Source organism: Artibeus jamaicensis, unplaced genomic scaffold (assembly GCF_021234435.1).
Source record: "Artibeus jamaicensis isolate MK-2021 breed Jamaican fruit bat unplaced genomic scaffold, CSHL_Jam_final contig_354, whole genome shotgun sequence".
NCBI lineage: Eukaryota > Metazoa > Chordata > Mammalia > Chiroptera > Phyllostomidae > Artibeus > Artibeus jamaicensis.
The window spans coordinates 44,014,338-44,033,564 of record NW_026521803.1 but is presented as its reverse complement, the minus strand read 5'-3'; the positions used below and the strand labels follow the sequence as shown (position 1 = coordinate 44,033,564).

General features: G+C 46.8%; 1 protein-coding gene across 4 annotated transcripts in view; it reads left to right on the top strand.

Annotated features, from left to right (window-relative positions):
* The first annotated feature begins 990 nt into the window (after positions 1–990).
* NETO1 (neuropilin and tolloid like 1) overlaps positions 991–19,227 on the top strand; it is a 72,103-nt gene continuing 53,866 nt past the window's right edge. For all 4 annotated transcript variants that reach the window (XM_037145586.2, XM_037145594.2, XM_037145568.2 and 1 more), the window contains exons 1-5: positions 991–1,128; positions 1,321–1,919; positions 4,058–4,111; positions 4,350–4,487; positions 10,793–11,041. In XM_037145586.2, the coding sequence (XP_037001481.1) occupies positions 1,892–1,919; positions 4,058–4,111; positions 4,350–4,487; positions 10,793–11,041 (469 nt within the window). In that variant the 5' untranslated portion in view covers positions 991–1,128; positions 1,321–1,891. The remainder of the gene's footprint in view (positions 1,129–1,320; positions 1,920–4,057; positions 4,112–4,349; positions 4,488–10,792; positions 11,042–19,227) is intronic.

Below are 19,227 nucleotides of genomic sequence, written 5' to 3'. Positions count from 1 at the left end.
CTGGCTTTGAGCGCCCTCCGGTCCCTTCCGGCGGCCCTTTCCTCTATCCTGTGGCTTTTTGGGGTGACCCCAGTCTTCGCAGCACGGCGTCTCTCGGCTTCCCACCTTAGTTCATCCTTCCCTGTCCCCTCACCACCACCATCTTCATCCTGCGCGCCCCAGTTTGGGCTGCTGAGCCGGAGGCGTGGGGTCTTCACCTGAGCGCCCAAGAAGTCCGGGATTCCAGGGCCTAAGCGTGGCCCAGGGTCCGGCTGGCGGTGGGTCTGCGTGGCCCCGCCACAGCTGCGGGGGAGGCGGGACAGAGCCGGATGGGGGGAGCCGGGCTGCCGGGCCTGGAGGGACGCTCCCGCAAGCCCTGTCTCCGGCTCTCTGCGCAGTCCAGTCACTGTTCCTTCCTAATCATTTATTCTCATTTATGACCCGGGGCTTTTCCAGGGCTGTTTCCCCGGCAACTCTTCCCCCACCCGCTCCGAGTTGAACTTCCCGCGCGAGCCTGACCCTGTGGGGATGGGTAGGCGGTGTCTGTGTGTGTCTCGGGGGTGTGAAGTTCCGCGGAAGGTGATGAATTGCGAGAAGCCCGAGTCTCTGCTGGAGCAGTTTGGTGGGGGCGACCTCGGCTTCAGGCCGGAAGATAAACCGCGAAACTTTTCCAGCCGCCCAGGCCTCCGAGCGCGCCCCTGCTTGGTTTCCCAACGCGAGACCCGAGTTCACTGCAAAGCCGCCACCCCCGAGGACACAGCGAAACCGCTTGCTCCACAGTTGGAATGAAAGGGGTGGGAAAGAGACCGATTGCAACTTCTAGTCCTTCCAAAGTGAAAAATTAACCCCCAGAGGGGATTTTCACAGGACGGCTCCTCCCCCTTGCACGTCCTTTAGCCGGCTCGAGGCTCCGGCGCAGGCTTCCTCCCGGCCCCCTCGGCCCGGTGGCCCGGTGACGGAGCCTGGCCCTCACTCCTCCCCCTTCCTCCCCCCAGGATCCGGCGGGTGTGTTGTCCTTGCCAGGCGCGCCCCACTCCGCCATGCACCAGCCCCGGGGGCGCCGGCCCAGCGCAGCTGCTCCTTTCCACCCCGGCCCCGGGCTTCCCGGAGGGTCGCGCAGCCCCGGGCTATGACTCAGGCGCCCACTTGGTAACTCTGCCATCTTCCTGCTCCTTCCCCGCCCCACTTCCCCGCCTTCCACGCCACCCCCGCGCCCCTCCGCCACCCTCGGCCCTCCTCCCAGACGCCCACCACCCTCTCCTCTTCGCGCAAGATCTCAGAGGTGGCGCGGAACCCGGCCAGCCGATGACAGACCCTTTCCCCCTGTCTCCAATGCCTCAGCGGAAGATCCCCAAGGGCCGGACCGAGGAGGGCTGCTGCTGGACATCCTCCCGGAGAGGCTGCCCCGACCTGCTGCTCCTGGTGGATGAGCCCGGGGACTGAGCGCCCCCGCTGCCTCTGGCGCCGCGCCGCCACCGCCGCCGCCACCGTCGCTGCCGTCGGTCCCAGGTCCCCGGTCCCCGGCTCTGGGCGCCCCAGGGCTCTCCGCCCGCGCCCACTGCCCGCGCCCTCCTGACAGCTGCGGCGGCGGCGATGATGCAAAGGAGGAGGGCGCTGCCGCCGGCTGCGCGCAGGGTGGCGAGTGGCGCCCGGGTGTGATGCCAGCATCATGGTGGGGATGCTGGCTTCCCAGCGGTGACAGCGAGAGAGAGCCGGGGCGGAGGACGCGCGGATTCGGATCTTCTGCGGTGTGGGCTCGGCTCTCGTCCCGCCCCTCTCTCGCTCCCCCTTCATTTTGCTCTGGGTTTGCATATTTCCCATCTCCCGACTCCGTCCTCTCCCCACCACCGGACGTCTTCCCGTCTCTAAATGGAATTAGTGGAGCTCGGAGCCTCTGGTGTAACGCACAGACATGATCTATGGACGCAGCGTGTTCCACAGTGAGTACGGCTCCCGCCACGCCGGTCTCCTCCCTGGTGGCCGCTGCGCTCCCGCGACCCCGCAGTCCCAGCGAGTCTGGGCCAGGTGTAAACTTTCTGTATTGCAGCAGAATAGCACGGGGCGTGGGGGGCAGGGGGCGGCGCAGCCAGTCGTCCCTGGGTCTCTGCATCCGGCGGGGGGGAGCAACCTTTCTGTGCGCAGGATGATCCCGGGGCCGGGGGTAGAGAGAGGAGTGCAAGGATGCGCACGTGTGGCGGCAGCTGGGAGTGGGCCGGAGGGAGGGCGCTGGTGGAAAGAGGGGACCGTTGGGGCCGACAGTTTGCGGGATGCTGGGGAATATTTTGCGGGATCCTGGGCTCCAGGGGTTCAGCGGGCCCACGCTTGCCCAGTAGGTAGTTTAGGGTACACCTGAACGCAGCGCTAGAGAGGAGGGTGGGGGCCCCCTCAACTCTGTGGCACAACAGACCACGCTCCTCTGGCTTCGGGGAGTGTGAGGTCTGCGTGCGGCGATGGGGGAGGAACTGGAGGAACACAGCAGCGAAAGTCATCAGGTAAAAAGCAACAGAAGACAGGTGTGGTGGACATTTCACGTGAGGAAACAAGGATTAGAGAGTTAATCCTGTGCCACGCAGCTGAAAGACCAGCTCTGCCGATCTGTTAACCGTAGTAACCGTAGTACGCGTTCCACAGTGCGGTTCCATCAAAACCGGGGGAAAAACCAGAGTAAGCAAAACACCAAACATAAGTCCTGATACTGATGGCTGTACACTCGGTGCTTGTGTGTGTGTGTTTGTGCACACTCATACCAGGTTAAAATAAGGCTTAGTGCTGTGTAAACACACACAATAATAACTAATGTTTTGTTCTTAAAGCAGACGCAAGCAGGCTGGAGCAGAGTCCTGTAACCAGTGCAATTCACAAACACTGACACCAAGGCCCAGCTACTTTCTCTGGGAATAATCTTGCCCCTCACATTTGTCAGCTCCTGTAGTCGGCTGCACTTAGGGAATCCTTGTGAACTTCATCCTCAGTTCCTCAAATTCATTTTAAAGAGAAACATGAGTGTACATGTAGTGGAACCCTGAGATTTTAGGTAACTGGGCCAACAAAATAAAAATAAAGTAGGAGAGGAAAACTCAGAAATGAGAAAGAGCACGTCAGTCTTACACGTTTCTAGTGTTGTGTTTTGTAAAGGTGTTGGGTGGATCCAGGCTGTTCCAAGTCACAGGGAAGTTCAGGTCACAGTGGTCTTTGTTAAGTGACAGAGCAGAGCCTCTTTGAGGCTGAAAAACTGACTCAGTGAAATGCTTGTAGCAATCACCTTTAAAAATTAACCATCTGTTCTGTGAAACACTAAATCTTAAGTCCAAGTCCAGGTTAGAAGAGATGAATTGTATAGTTAGAAAATGCTAAGGCTGGAGCTTACTTGGTGGTACGGTGCAGTTTTATAAGGGACATTCCTACAATCCTGCTTAGTGCCTCCAATCCACAGTCATTTGTTTCCCCTGCTCCCCTCCCCCTCCCACCGGAGAATCTGCCCAGCGTTTGTTTTCTCAAATACAAGAGCGTTGGGTGCCTTAGGGCCAGGCCCAGTCTGATGTTGCTCTCTGTTTGCTTCCCCTTCTCACCCTTTCACCTGCGGCCCGAGCTCCCTCCCTGCGGAGAGGCTAACTAGCAAAGCCACTCACAGAGGGCAGCTCAGAAATGGGTGGGTCCTGAAATCCTACTGTAAGGAGACATTAGTAGATTCTTAGTACTTGTGCCTCTCAGTGCGGACTCCAGCCCTGGCCAGAGGACTTTGGTTCTCATCTGTGCTTCACTGGCATTACTTCCGGAAGCGATTCCTAAGTTTTCCTGATGGGTGCATTTGGAATCAGTTCCCACACAAGTTCGGAGTCAACCTGGAACCATTAACAATAATAATATCAGTCTGCTTTGATATTTTGTCCTTGTAGATACTGATCCTTGCAGCGTATATTGGTACTATCTTGTCAGTCTGTGCATGTGTGAGTCAACTTGGACCAGTGAACAATAATAAAACTAATCTGCTTTGGTGCTTTATCATTAAGTTAGGTTATGGATTTTGATCATTTTGGTGTATGTGAATACTATGTCTAATTTTTCTTTCCCGTTGCAGTTGTAGCAAGTTTAATCATCCTCCATTCATCTGGGGCAACCAAGAAAGGGACAGGTATGTTTCTGGGGAAAACCGTGTGGGTGGGAGACCTCACATTATTTACATTTCCCCACTTTCCTCTTGTTCTTAATATTTCAGAACATCTGAACTCTTTTTGTGTGCATAGTGAATTGGTTTTGACTAAGACAACACTTAGACATTAATTTACTAATGGATATTATAAGAATGTCCTCTCTATTTTTAGTTCTGTAGAAAATTGGATGATGGCTCTTTTAAACATTTTTTTTTGCAGAAAAGCAAACCACCTCAGAAACACAGAAGTCGGTGCAGTGTGGAACTTGGACAAAACATGCCGAGGGGGGGGTGTTCACCTCTCCCAACTACCCCAGCAAGTACCCGCCCGACCGGGAGTGCATCTACATCATAGAAGGTGAGGAGCCAGGGGAACGGGCCCCTCGGGGCTGCGGACGGGCAGTGAGCATGCATCTGTAAAGTCTGGGATTAAACTAATGACTGAAATTAATACGGGTGAATTAAAAACAGGTACACTCCAGGAATTAAAAACACACGAACAACTTAGTTTACCCAGCAGTCAATTTACTTAATTTGGAATTCCAAATTAATAGAATGGACGCATGGTTGGCCTAGTATTACCAACATGTGGCAATTTGGAAACTAGTACTTTACTAGTTTAACACAGGAGAATAACCTGAACAGTTGTTATTTTTCTCTTTAATACTATGAAGCACAAAACACATATGAATGTCAGAGACAAATCACTAATCACATTTTTCAAACACCAATCTGAACGGCAGTCACCTGAGTTCATGCTAATAGGTGACAGTATCATAATTTCACACCAGAGTCAGATTCCAAATTATGATGGCTATTTTCATCACTTTCTCCCAGCTGGAAAGATAAATTGTACTGAAAAAGAGGCTAGTTTCTCTCTGGACATTTTTTTGCCATCACTCTTGTAGACACATCCCTAGTAAGGAAGATTCTAAAAAATGTAGACGAACATTTTATCTCGCAGTAGTTTTCAGCATAAGGGTTAGTAACTCACACCCCAAACTTGCAGCCTCATCCCCATCCTGATGCAGACAGTTGGAAGTCACAAGCAGAGCGGCTTCAGTGAAAATATGTGTACGCTCAGCATTTACTTATAAATAGGAACACATTCATTGGATTGAGCTTGTAAAGAAAACGTCTTTATGTGTGGCTGATTTCGAGAATTTCTATTTAGAAGGGATTCCTTTTCTTTTTGTAATTTCGGGGCCAGAATCTGTCCTCTCTCCTTGTTGTACTTGAGGTTGAACTTTTAGCAAAGATCACTTTCTACCAGGAGAAAGAGGAAGACTTAGCTGAGATCGCTCTTATGAGTGATGGAAAAGGAGGTTGAGTTGTGGAAATTCTGGGTTAAAATTAGTGGTTCTTTTTATTAAGTCAAGAGCACGTATCTATTCAACAGATGTATGTTAAGAACTTTAAAATAACATGGATTAAAACATTGGGTATCATAGGAAACAGGTACATTTGTCATGCCTATTTCACAGATGAGGAAGCTGCGGCTTAAATCCACATAATTTGTGTATTGAAGCAACAGTCTTTTAAACTTCAGAGTGTTAAAAATACAATGAGCTATTCTCTCATTTAAAGAATTAATTCAGAAGCAAATTCTTACACGTCCATGAGCTTTCGTGTTTACTGTTATTTAGAATTAAAAAGCAGTGCTCACATTTGATTTTAATATCACACACATATTTGCATTCAATTCCCAGCGATGGGAAGGACAAGACTTAGAGTTGGGAACTAGCCCGTGACTATTAAACATACTTCTTCTATAGCCTTTTGACATACTTTATGCTAGTCGTTTTTTTTCATATGTTGATTTAACAAATATTTATTGAAATGACTACTAAGAAACAGCCTCTGTTCTAGGTGGAGTGTAGAGAGTGCTGAGCAAAACAGGTGCGATGCTTGCCTTGTGGAACCTACCATATGGCCTGAGGACTACGGCCCCCTCGGGAAACAGTCCAAAGTCCCCAAATTAGTGCAGTGTGTGGAAGGACAGGGAAGGAAGAGAAGGCTCTATGGAGGGGAAGAGCTCACAGGTCATCTTTGAAGAACACAGAGGAGATGGTCGTTCTCTCTGTAGAATGGCACGTGTGTTCATTGAGATGAGGCGTGCTCAGGACCCGAGTGTGACATCACCGGGCCCCTGCAGCGGGTGGGGACAGGAACCAGGCAGGGGCTGAAGAGGCAGCCTGTCTCAGGCAGAGCAGAACTGGGTGTTCCCGCGAACACCCAGTTCTGCTCTCCCAGGAGAGTTTGAATTGCAGACAATGGGTTGCCACTGAACTAGTTTAGAGAAATAAAAGGGTGAGGTTTTGATGACGTGACTAAGGGAAAAGAACATAAGTTGAGACTTACTGTGAAAGACCAAGTAAATACTGGGTTGGTCAAAAAGTTTTTTTTTCTTGTAAGATGTCTCTAGTAGCACTTAATGGTCTTTAACATCATTTAAACAATTTTGTTTGATTGCAACCCAACAGCTGTAACATCAGCGTGCATTAAAAAAAGTTATCAAAATTGGTATATTTTCTGTATAGCCATTTTAGTATTGAAGAAGGAAGACAATAAACAAAACTTTTGGTGTATTAGGCTTTATTATATCAAGAAATGTTTAAATGCACTGAAATGCAAAAAAAGATTTATGCAGTGCATGGAAAAGGTGCTGTGATTGATGAAATGTGTCAAAATGGTTTGTGAAGTTTTGTGCTTGGAGATTTCTTACTGGATGATGCTCCTTAGTTGGGTAAACCAGTTGTTGCTGTAGTGATCTAATTGAGACATTAAGAACAATCAACATTATACCATGTGGGAGAGAGCTGACATATTCAAAATATCCAAATCAGTATAGTTATTGGTGAAAATTTTTAAAAAAACTTGTCTTTTATTTTGTGGAAAAAGACTAACTGGACTTTTTGGCCAACCCAATATGAGTCACAGTAAAGGCTTGGACCACAGAAATAATGATGACAATGGATCAGAGGAGGAAAAGAGTGGTATTCAGGAAACTGAACCATGAGTGACTGGATCTGGGAATGAGGGACTGGGGAATCCTCAAGTTTTTGACTTGGTGACTTGTTAGGTGGAGTTGTTGTGCCAGATAAGAAATATAGATAGAGAAAGAGGGTTTAAAGGAAAAACAATTGTGTTCAATTTGGGTTTTTATGGAGACATCTCATAAAGAAATTGGATAGATGGATCTTTAGCTCGGTGGAGGGTTCTGGGATGAAAAAATGTATTTATAGGTTGTAAATATAGAGATTGTTGCTGAGGATATTGCTATGAATAAAATTATCCAGAGAGAGTATTTGGAGCACTGTTTTTTAAAAAAATAGAGACACCTAGGTCCATCCCCAGACCTTTTGATTTAATTGGTCTTAGAGCCATAGGCATCTTGTATTACAACAGCTCTCCATGGTGATGGCAGTGGCACTCAGGGCCCTGGTCCCCAGAGGGAGGAAAGAGGACATGAAATATCTAGAAAACAATGGGTAAGGGGTGGGCATAGTAAAGAGAAGGAAAAGCCAGAGAGGCAGCAGAGGGTCCTAAGCAGCTAGAGTGGACGAAGTTTCAAGAAGCAGGGAAGGGCCAAAGAAGCACTTGCTACAGCACAGGAAAACCAGTCTCAGTGTGTGTGATCTCATTGACAGCGTGGGGGTGGAGCCGGCTAGTGTGGGTGGAGCGCTTGGGACTATTGATGGACCTTCTGTGGAAATGCAGTTTCGGTTTTTCTTTGTCTTCTCTTCTTTTAATGGGGCAAATTGTCATATTTAATTCTGTAAAGGATTGTCTGCTCTGTAGAGAAGGGTGAATTTAAAAGACAAGACAGCTCTGGCTGGTGTGGCTCAGAGGACTGAGTGCTGGTCTGAGAACAAGAGGAGGCTGGCTCCATTCCCAGTCAGGGCACAGGCCTGGGTGGTGGGCCAGGTCCCCAGTTGGGGGCGTGGGAGAGGCAATAGATCCATGCATCTTTCACACACTGATGTTTCTCTCCCTTTCTTTCTCCCTACTTTCCCCTTTCTCTAAAACTAAATAAATAAAATCTTAAAAAGAAAGAAAATAAAATACATGACAAAGAAGGATAAAGATTCGGTCAGGTTTGTTAAGGGAAGAAGGTAAGTTGTGTTCGATACAAGTGCAACCCCAGGTACCGTGGATGAGGATGTGCTCCAACCCCACCCAACAGGAGGCAGTGTGCAGATGAATGTCTAGGCAAAAGCTCTCAGAGTTCTCAGCGTGTCTGAAGATGCTCCGAGAGGTCAAGAGCTCTACAAAAGTAGGCTGTTAGGTGGCAGACGGAAAGTGTTCCAGCGAAAGGCAGCTGTGATGGGAGAAATTTGAAGGGGAAGGAAACGCAAGTTTAGGGAGTTGGATCTAAACCCAGCTGCTCTAAGACCAATGAAATCAAGAGCTCTGGGCATGGACCTAGGTGTCTCTATTTTAGGGCTCCTACTGGTTGACATGCACTGTCGTCACTTTTGCATCTGCGACAAAAACTACATGACGCACTCACAGATGACTTTCTAAACTTTAGTTGGTGGTTCAGGTGCATGTGTGTGTAGTTAACTTCCACTCTCTGGACCGAAGGAAAATGAGCCGGCCACGTGCAACGTGGCCTGAGCGGAGCCGCGGTACTGGCTCGTTTCCTGGAGGAACAACGATGCGCTGGTTCATCCACGTTGGACAGAACTTAAGTGACGATGACAGTGAAGGTGCAAACACATGAACCTGTGTTAGGTGGCCATGTACTTCCTCATAGGGAAAGAGGTAGCTATGTGTTGACTGGTAGAGTTTTAGCTAAATTAGCTTTACCTCTCCCTAAATATACACTGATTACTTCTAAAAAATATCCTCTATTCTGACAATCTGCTTCCTCATGAAACTTATTGACTTATCTAAGAGAGGTAAAATCAGGCACATTCTATAGGATAATAATACGTGTAAATGATACTTTGATGTCAGTACACAAATAGATTGAGTTTCTTAAGCATTTGCCTTTTTGTTATCATACTTTGTTGGGGGCAGGGTTTACTAGATAATTTTTAAAGATATTTTCCAATTTGCAGATTTAAAGACAATCATTGATACCTTCTCAGCGTCGATGGTTATGGTATTGATCTTCATGAGACACATTAGTGGTAGACAGAACCCTTCTGGGTTTCACTTATTGTAAGGGTGATAAAATGTCTCTTTTCAATGTCCGAAGAGTCAGGTCTGCATTGACCTTTAACCCACTGAGCGTCAGTTTTATCTTTCGAAAGCATCAGGATTACATTCTTATTTTGTAAGTCCCTAACTTCAAAGTCATCGTCTACCTCAATTCCACGTAAATTGTTGACATCTGCACAGGCAAACTTTCATTGTAAAGCCGTCGAGGGTCATATTCAATGCAGAGTTCCGGTGCAGTGTGGTGGGGACAGCAGTCAGGCAGAATGATTACTGACCACATGTAGGGGTGGGGCAGGCCCGGCTGCACCAGGACTCCACTCTCAGGGGTCTGGAGGGGCGGTCCCTGCTGAGAAGCACTCAGAGGGCTCAGGTCAACAACTGTTTGCAAACTGAGAAAAATGTGTGTGACTATTTCAACAACTGTTCTGGCTATGCTGGGGTATCCCGCCTGGAGTGCCCTTCCAGAATGCCTGAATGTTGAACTGTGTGGACGCTACAAGGGAAGAATAAAGGGGCCCTAGCAAATAGACCCGTGCAGAGCTTTCTAGAACTGCCCTAGATGGCCCCTCTGTGATGCCTCGTTGAGCTGTAAAGAGATTTATGGAGACAGCAAGCTCCTGTACAATTCCCCCAACAAGGACTGTTTTGACAGGTCCTCACTAACAAGCACCGTGCTGAGCGCTGGGAAAAGGGGAATAGAGGCAGTCTGCTCTTCAGTGAGTAGATTTGGAGAGGTCTCTCTTATACAAGATTTGCCTGTACAAACGAGTTAGCAAGATCAGAGGTATTCAGATACTCAGGAGAGTGGGCAAATACAGGACAGCCTGAAAGAGCGTATTAGCTCAGAAAAGATGGTCTCTCTGCAGTGACTTGGGCTGCAGGCAGAGCTAGGAGGACCTGGAAGTGGGGGCGGGAGGGGGCCCTTAGGATCCCGAGTGTCAAGGGGTTGGATCAGTGCCCTGGAACTGATCAGAGGATGTGAGGAAGTTTGCATCTGCGAGGGATGTGGTAAGATTTATGTCCAAAGAAAAATTGCTCTTAAGGCCTTGTATGTGCAGCCTCCTCTTCTTGGGGCCATCTGGTTGGGATTGTTTGACTGGTTGCGTGACTTCTGCTACACCTTTCTCAGGTGGTACCCGACCTCTCCACCGGGTAGCCCAGGAAATGGGGAAAGCACAGTGGAAAGGTGCTTCTCCACTTTCTCAACCCGAGTGGGAGGTCTTCCATGAAAATGCTGTCATTGTTTAGTGCTGTGTGAGACATCGAGATAGTCACTTGATGTCAGAAGGATCTCTTTTGCCATGTCTGAGGGTCTCCCCTTAGACATCTTCATGGAAGCATTAATTCTCAAAAAGCTAACAACCGTGTACTTGCTTTGTGTATCCAATACCTGGAGCTCAAAGTGTGATGGGTGTGCAGGTAAAATTTGCAGTAGGATCAGAAAACTTAAAGACTTCGGAAGGGCCTTCTGGATGTGCTTTTTCTATTTTTCAGCGGCCCCAAGACAGTGCATTGAACTTCACTTTGATGAAAAGTACTCGATTGAACCGTCTTGGGAGTGTAAATTTGATCATATTGAAGTTCGCGATGGACCTTTTGGGTTTTCTCCAATAATCGGACGTTTTTGTGGGCAGCAAAATCCACCTACAATAAAATCCAGTGGAAGATTTCTATGGATTAAATTTTTTGCTGATGGAGAGCTGGAATCTATGGGATTTTCAGCTCGATACAATTTCACACCTGGTGAGTAAAGTCTTGTTTTTTCCTTTTATTTTGTTCTTTGTTGGTTTAATATCTTTTTAGTATAAGAACTTTTATAAGACAGCTTTATAATTTTTCAAAGAATTTTCCAGCTCTATCAAAAAGCAAAGCTCTCTTGTTATTCTCACAAATTCCAAAAGGGAAGTAAGTATTCATGAAGTCTGAGGGCGAGGTCAAGTGCAGTGGCTTCGGGGGCTGGCTGGCCAGGAGAAAGACAGTTAATTACACAGATTTCCATTGTTCTGAAATGTGTCATTTCAGAGACTGTAATAGAGAAACTAATTACACATTAAATCCCAATAAACTGGAAAAGGCCACTGCAGCATTGTAAAATGTATCCATCAAAATGATCTTTGGGGACTTTGAATGAAAAATTCGTTTGTTCTGAAAAGTCATAATTTTTAAAGCAAATGGATCTTGGGACAAAGCAGTCTAATCTCTTTATAGAAATGCAAATCACTCAGAGTTGGGATGAAAGGAAAACTGAGACCCAGCACAGGCAAACGCTCATCTGCGAGGCCTGGCGGTGATTATGTGTAATTATATAATTGCACATTCCACGTCAGCTCCCCTTTTAACCTGCGAATGTTGAAAAGGGTTTGTGATGTTGACAGGCTCACTTTATGACGAGTTATCATTTAAGACAGGAAAAATTGGTTATCACCGTTTTAAACTGCAAGAATGTCAGGCTAAAGCAATTCGACACTTAATGAAGAGAAGTCCTTCCTTTTCATGAAAAAAGAAATCAAATTACATAAAGCACATCATTTAGATACAATTGCGTGTTTTTCCAGTTTGCACATACTGTCTTACTTAGGTTGTAGCAGGCGATAGATGAAGTTAGAATGTATGTACAGTGTGTTGAAGTTTCTATTTTGTGTTGCAAAGGCAGCCTCCCAGCAGGGCTGGGAGGTTCAGTTCAAGTACTGAGTACGTGAAAACCACACAAGATTAATGATGCCGCTCACTGCGATAGTGTGCTTTACGTTGAAGAAGTTAGAAGGTAACTGTATCATGTATATCCACCTGAAACGTTAGGGATATTTTTATAAGGCCACTAGGAGATTGTGGCTTTAATCGTGCTTTGCTGATATTGTGTAGTTTACAGAAATCGTGGGTGTTTAACCCATGGCGCTCAAACTCACCTGATGTATTCCAAAAAGGTGCAGAAATTCAGGTGACATTATCTGCACCAGAGACGCAAACAGAAATATATATATTTTTTACTTAACTGATAAGTTTGAGTAGAACCAGGGCCTAAAGAGAGAGGAGCATGGTATGGTTTGAGCTTTTAGAATTTATATTTTCATCCTGGAGTTGGGACAAAGGCAATAATGTCCAGGATTAAAAATTGTGGTTTCATAAAGGAGGGAGGTTCAACTAACCCAGTTTATCAGCATAAGCAGTGGGGGGTCGGGGGTGGGGGGGCCTTGGGGCTCTGCCTGAGACCCCCTGAAGGATACAGGGCCCCGCCCCCTAGTTCAGAATGGCCACCTGAGTCCCTGACTGGGGCTCCTCACCCCTCCTTCCCTTGCAGGGGTGTCCATCCTGTGGCCCAGGATGGCTATGAATGTGGCCCAACACAAAATCATGGGTTTACTTAAAATCTTTTTTTGTTTTTTGCTCATGAGCTTTTGTGAGGGTCTGTATTTAATGTGTGGCCCAAGACAACTCTTCTTCTTCCGGTGTGGCCCAGAGATGCCAAAAGGTTGGACCCCCCTGCTTTAGAGGCACCTCGAATTATCTAGAGGAGGAAGCTTCATCACCAGGCACAGCTGAATCGGGGAAATCCCAGGAGATGATTTCGTGAAACTAAGGAGGGATGGGGGACTGACCGAGGCTTCGATTTTCACTCCCATCGAGGGGAGCGGACTCTGGGCAGAGGAGGGAGCAGTGGGACCATCAGGGGGAGATTTGTGAACCTCCACAGCAGCGGAAGCGGATGCTCCGCAGCCCTGGGCCTCTGCCTGAGGGCAACCTGCACAGGCCTCTGTCCCAGAAGCTGCAGAGCAGAGGAAGCCAAGTGGGCAGTGAGTCAGGGAGGGGGCGGGGGTGAGTGGTGGTGGAGGCGGCAGCTGGGGAACTGGGAGTCAGGCAGGGCCAGTTCGCCCTGGCTACGTTTTCACTTGGTAGTAGGCTTCAGGCAGGAATTTGGGGAAGCTCCCCCGGAAAGACACTTTGGAGTCAATGTCATGATGTAAGTTACAGGGCACAGCCAAAGTCCCTGGGGGCGGCTGGGTGGCCTGGCCTGGCGGGGAGGTGAGGACTCAGATCCGGGTGCCAGTCCTTGGCTTTCTTGTTTCTCACTCGCTGTAAAGTTTGCACACAATCCTTGACATTCTGTGCTTCAATATTTTACTTGTAAAATTTTTATTTGTAAAATCGAGATAATATTGACCACCTTACGAAAGTGCATTGATTGTCCACCAATGTGTATTGGCGAGTTTATTCATGTCCAGTACGATCTGAACTGTGGTCAGCCATTACTCTCACTAATTGGACCGCTTGCCCTTTAAAAGCAGAGGAGGCTTGGTGGGTGCAGATTATTAAGTGGACAGTGTCCCTATTTTTTTTTTGTAATTTTTTGCAGTTACGACCGCTCTGGCCCTGATAGGCCAAACGCCTGTGTCCACGATGCCACCCCTTCTCATTAGGTTGGTCTAAGTGCATCTGGACCTCTGCCTGGGGGTCCGGTGGTCTTTGATGGCAGCCATAAAATGTGTCGAAGCAGACAGGGCCGTGGGAAGGCCAGGTGGTCTTCGTTACCTTTGTGAATTTACCACAGTCTGCAATCTGGGTCTTCACCTCCCAGCCTCGGAAAATGCACGTATCCATAGGAGTGATTCACACGAGTTATCCAAGCTAAAAAGACTGGCTATACATATATGCACGTATACACTGATACATATACATATCTGCACATACATAAACAAGTACACGTTTCCGTAAGAATCCTTAGAATCCCGCAGCTCGGTTCTTCTTATGAGCAGCCATACATGGGCGTGCAGATTATAACCAGAAGGTGGATGGTGCGGGTGGAACACAATCACCGAAGCTTAGGTGACGTGCTGGCGCGGTGGCATCCAGCCATGGTGCCCAGCTCTCCTCCACGGCGCGGGTCAGTTTGTCCAGTGGTGCCCTGGGTCTCAACCCTGGTGGTCAGCCCCCTTCCCAGGTTTCAGGTTCTTCCTTGCCAGACCAGGATGCTCATTCGTGTCAGCTCTTATCGTAAAATGTGTTTCTGACTCTTACTTAGTATCTTAGTGAAGTCAGAGAATGTCCCTTTGACTTTCTTTTCTACTCAACTTGAAAAAAAAATGCCCCTCCCTGGCTCCTGGGCTGCCGGTAGCTCTGCCTCCCAGCTGCTGGCCAGGGGAGCCGGCCAGCGGGACCTGGATGGAGGAGGGTGGAGCCAGGGAAGGCGATGCGGAAATGCAGGGCTTTTCCTGCATCTCCTGACTCATTCTGAAGATGCCTCACTGAGTTCAGGAATTGTGATGGCTTTTGGGTACCCTGTGATCACCCAGGTCCACTGGGCAGTGATGAGTCACCAGTCGATGGAAGCAGAGTGAGGCTGAGCAGTGAACGGCAGCCAGCTGGTCAGTCCTGGGGTCTGAAGAACTGGAAGGGTGGGGTGAGGCTTAGGGAAGGGTCGGGGGCCCAGAGCCCCTGTGGGGAGGGACCTCTCTTCTTCTTTTGTGAACAAAGTCGTGTCCAGACATTTACTCAACAGTACACTGTCCCACTCCTGAGAAGAGGTGTTGAGTTCAGGATCACTGATGATGTAAAATGTTATATGATGGAAAAGTTGATCACCCACCGGTAATTAATAGGAAAATGTCTAAAAGTGCTCATGGTAGTAGAACAATATTGTTTTTTCATCTTAGGACAATTTTTTTCTTAAAAAAGATTTAAACCAAATTTATTATATAAAAAGGAATGGTGAGAAAATATTTGTGCCCTGGCTGCTGTTGCTCAGTGGATTGGCTGGCCTGTGAACCAAAGGGTCGCTGGTTCAATTCCCAGTCAGGGCACAGGCCTGGGTTGCTGGCCAGGTCCCCAGTAGGGGGCACACAAGACACAACCACACATTGATGTTTCTCTCTCACTCTTTCTTCCTCCCTTCCCCTCTCTCTAAAAATAAATAAATAAAATCTTAAAAAAGAAAATATTTGTGATGAAAGTACTTTAGTAATACTAGAATAATAGTCACCAAATAGGATTACCTGAGACAGGAGCCATGAAGGAATGAGGAGGACTTGAAGGGACCAAGATCGAGAAATACTGAACATTTATCAGCATCATCAGTTATGCCTTAATTTTTGAAAAAATGATACCATATTACTTGTGTAAGTAAAGTTATTTAGGATAAAATATCTAAAAAGAAAAAAATACGAGAATAGGCAATTTTAAAAAAAATTTCTAGAAGGGAGAACTCATTTCTGCGTATTCTGCAATTTTTTTCATACTCAAAGAACAAGTTTTGAGTAGAAAATAACTTTCCCCTGCAGCCAGCTGCCTCCATGGCTCAGTTTTCTCTGCCAGGTGGAAATATATAAACTATAGAGAGGACATGTAGCAGTGTCTGTCCCTCTCCATCCCAGTGACACAGCCAGGGACTTTGTTCAGTATTAAGAAAGAGGAACACCCAGGTGGACACTGCCTGTTCTTGGGGAGAGGAACCCGTTCGATGTCTTTAGGGACGAACGTCATTTGTTTGCCCTGTGTCCTACTCCCTAATGGGGAGACTTTCCGCTGCATGCAGACACAGCGTGCTGTGCCACGGAACCGTCCTCTCTGGACGACACGTTTTTCTGAACTAGTTTTGCGAAACAAAGTTATACACAGCCTGTGGGAGAACTGTGATGTAAAGTACCAAGTAGGTAAGGCTGAGTTCGATGTGGCATGGAAGTGAATGAAGCTGTTAAATAAGTTGAGTTTCTGATGTTACTTTGTACTTAAATAGCACCTTTCATCTGCGGAGCTCAAAGTGTGTTAGGAGCGTTCAGCCCGGTTCCTAGACTCTCCAAGTCGGTTCTGATCGACTTCAAAGCGATGGAAATACACTGCAGTGCGGAGAGTTCAATTGAGTGTTTAAAAAGATTTCTATGCATGTTAAATCAAATATATTATTTAGTAAAATATTGTCATGGGTTCGATGCAGTTTTAATTATTCAGTGCAATACTTTTTCTTCCTTTTAAAAAAATCCAAGATGTAAATGTGTGCATGAGTGTTAACCATACTGAAAGTGCCTAAATTTTTTTGTCAAGAAATCTGACGTCTGATATATGCTCTGGTAAAAAGGAAAAAATAGGCATACGCCTGCATTGTTTTTTTAACAACTGAAGTTTCATTTGGGTTTTGCTCTAAGAAAATGAAAGACTAAAAGTCTGACAGGCTCAGGTTAAAAGGAGGACTTTATTTGGTGACTTGTCTTTCACAGAGAAACACAACGTCGAATACACTTGGGTCGGAGAGTTGGTACGGTCTTCCTATCAGAGGTTTAGACCCGAAATATTTCCATTTCAGCTCCAGCAAAGGACGACAAAGGGAAAATGCATGGTGCAGAGTCACATGTCTTCTTGAGGCAAATTTTTCAAGAAATGTGGTTAAAAATTTCAGAGTCACAGAGGGACACATTTACCACTGTCTGATAGGTGTCACGTGAGGACAGTTTCACCTAGGCAGCCCCGGACTTGGTGGATATGACACATCCAGTACGGGCACAGGCAGAGGGGAGAGAGAGAGAGAGAGAGAGAGAGAGAGAGAGAGAGAGAGAGAAGGAGAGATGCTTTGGTCTAGGTGGGTGTTCAGGAGAGAAGTTGAGAGTGGGAGAGAAAATTTCCCGGATTAGCTTCCATCTGTGCAGAGAATATTGAAAGCAGCCGCAAAGGGAAAGGACGACTTTTAAGAAGTTCCCTGCACAGAGCAGCGCCTTCCTCGTCCTGTTGTGTCCTGCAGAGGCGGGGCAAAGTGCTTGGGGTGCCCCTGTTTGTTCAGTGGTTCACGGCTGGACTGCGTGGTTTTGAATACGGTGTCCCTGGGACTAGAACACACGGAGTCTTGGGCATACTGCCCTTGGAGATGTGCATTTTCTGTAGAGCTGAAAGAGACCTGGAGGTTCATCTCCTTTGACCTTCTCATTGTAAAGATGAAGAAACCAAGGTCTAGAGAAGGAGGGTCGGCCAGGTGCGTCAGCCCCACCGGGAAGTTCAGCTCCTGCTTGTACCTCGGTGGTTATGCAACCCCGCGCTGACACACTTTCCATAAGGAGTAGAGATCATGACTTTAATTACATCATATATTGCAAGTACTGTTAGTACAGTTATATCAGGAAATTTAATTAAGGGGTAATACTCGCTCACTCACATCTCCTCGTTAACTGGTATGTGCATGTAAAAATTCACCTTTTCCGAGTGGTCTGAAATGCCCCTCAGTTCGCAGCATCCGGTCAGCCCTCCCCCCCCCCCCCCCCGCTCTAATACCAAATTCTGCCTTTGTGGCCCGTCTGAGCCTTCAGGAAGCATCCGATTCACTTCCTGTGCTCCTAACGCATCTGTGTTACTGACTCGGTCCCCTGTGGGTCCTGGTCCCATGACTTGAAACCTGTAGCCCACGTGGCGAAGTACTCAAGATGAAACTATCACTTCTTTCTCTGAGATGTCTCACAGTTTTTCCTCCTTCATCACACATGTCTCTGACTTTTTCTTGTGAGACCAGTTGCTTCCAGTCGCCTGCACCCTCCTTCCCTCCGAGGCTGCGGTAGGAGAGTACAGCATTAGGGATGCTCCGGTGAGGCAGGGAGAAGGGCTGATCCCACTCCCATCTGGAAACTCAGGAGTAGACCACACCCGTGTCTATTCCTGCAACTGGGCACTGCTTACTGACACTGGTGAAGGGGACTCAAGGACTCCCCAAGGCCATGACTCAGCCAGAATGTCACCTCTGCACCCGGTCACATAGTAGTCCCAATGTCAAAAGGCCAAAATCCACCACCCTTCAGTTACATGGTCCTAAGGAGAAATTGCATCATTTGAGCAAGGAGAATATCCAAGAAACAAAAGAGAAGTACTGCATATGCTCTCTCTCCATTTTGCACTTCCTTGTTTTTTTCTGGGTTTCAGTAGTTACGTGGCTTCTTAGTAATCTTTTAGAAAACTCAAGCATTTAACTTATTGTTTATTCAAGAAGCATGCTTTTCAAATTATAGACATGCTCTATATTTTGCCTAATAAAATATTCGAGCCTTTTCATTTTTAAAAACATTTTCTTTCATAACAATTTACAGATAATTTGAGGCTTATTTTATTTATGTGCAAAATAAATCAAGAGATTATCAGGAAAACTACTCACATTGTTTTGTTCCTGACCGAAAGCATTTTCTTATTTTAGAATGTGCATTCCATTGTAGCTATGGGAGAATAGCTCATGTTGCTATTTCTAAAGTGAATGCACAGAACAGCTTAATTTCCATGAGGGTATATTTAAGGCTTACATTTGTTCAACAAATATTTAGTGATCTACTATGCTAACACCATAGAAATATAGTATCTACAAGACCTCTCTTTCCTACAATGACTTCATGAAGTATAAGAAAAAAGAAACCAGGTGCAGAAGACACGCCCCAAAATGTTTATGTCCTAAGTCCTGCAATTTGAATAGATTCGGTTACATGGCAATGGGAAATGAAGATAGTAGGTTGGATTAAGATTGCCTACCAGCTGACTTTAACACAAGAAGATTAACTTGGCTTATCAGGGAGGGTCCAATGTAACCATGAAAGTCCTCTGGGCTGGAAAATCGAGGCAGAACATCCTTGTCAGATCCTGTGATGTGAGAAAGACTCCAATGGCTGTTTCTGGCTTTGAAGGTGGGGGAAGGGCCCACAAGCCAAGGAATGTGAGAACCCTCTAGACACTGAAAAAAAAAAAAAAAAACAAGGAATGGATCCTCTCCTAGAGCCTCTAGAAAAAAAAAAAAAAACCACAAGCCTAACAAACCTTGATTTTAACTCGGATCCATTTCAGACTTAACATCCGGAACTCAGAACACCTTTGTTCCAAATGCAGGCTGCCCACTTTGCTTAGCTGGATTTTTCCCACGCATACATTGATTCCATATCTATATCTCCATCTATATTTGGTTTTATGTGAGTCATCTTTTTGTA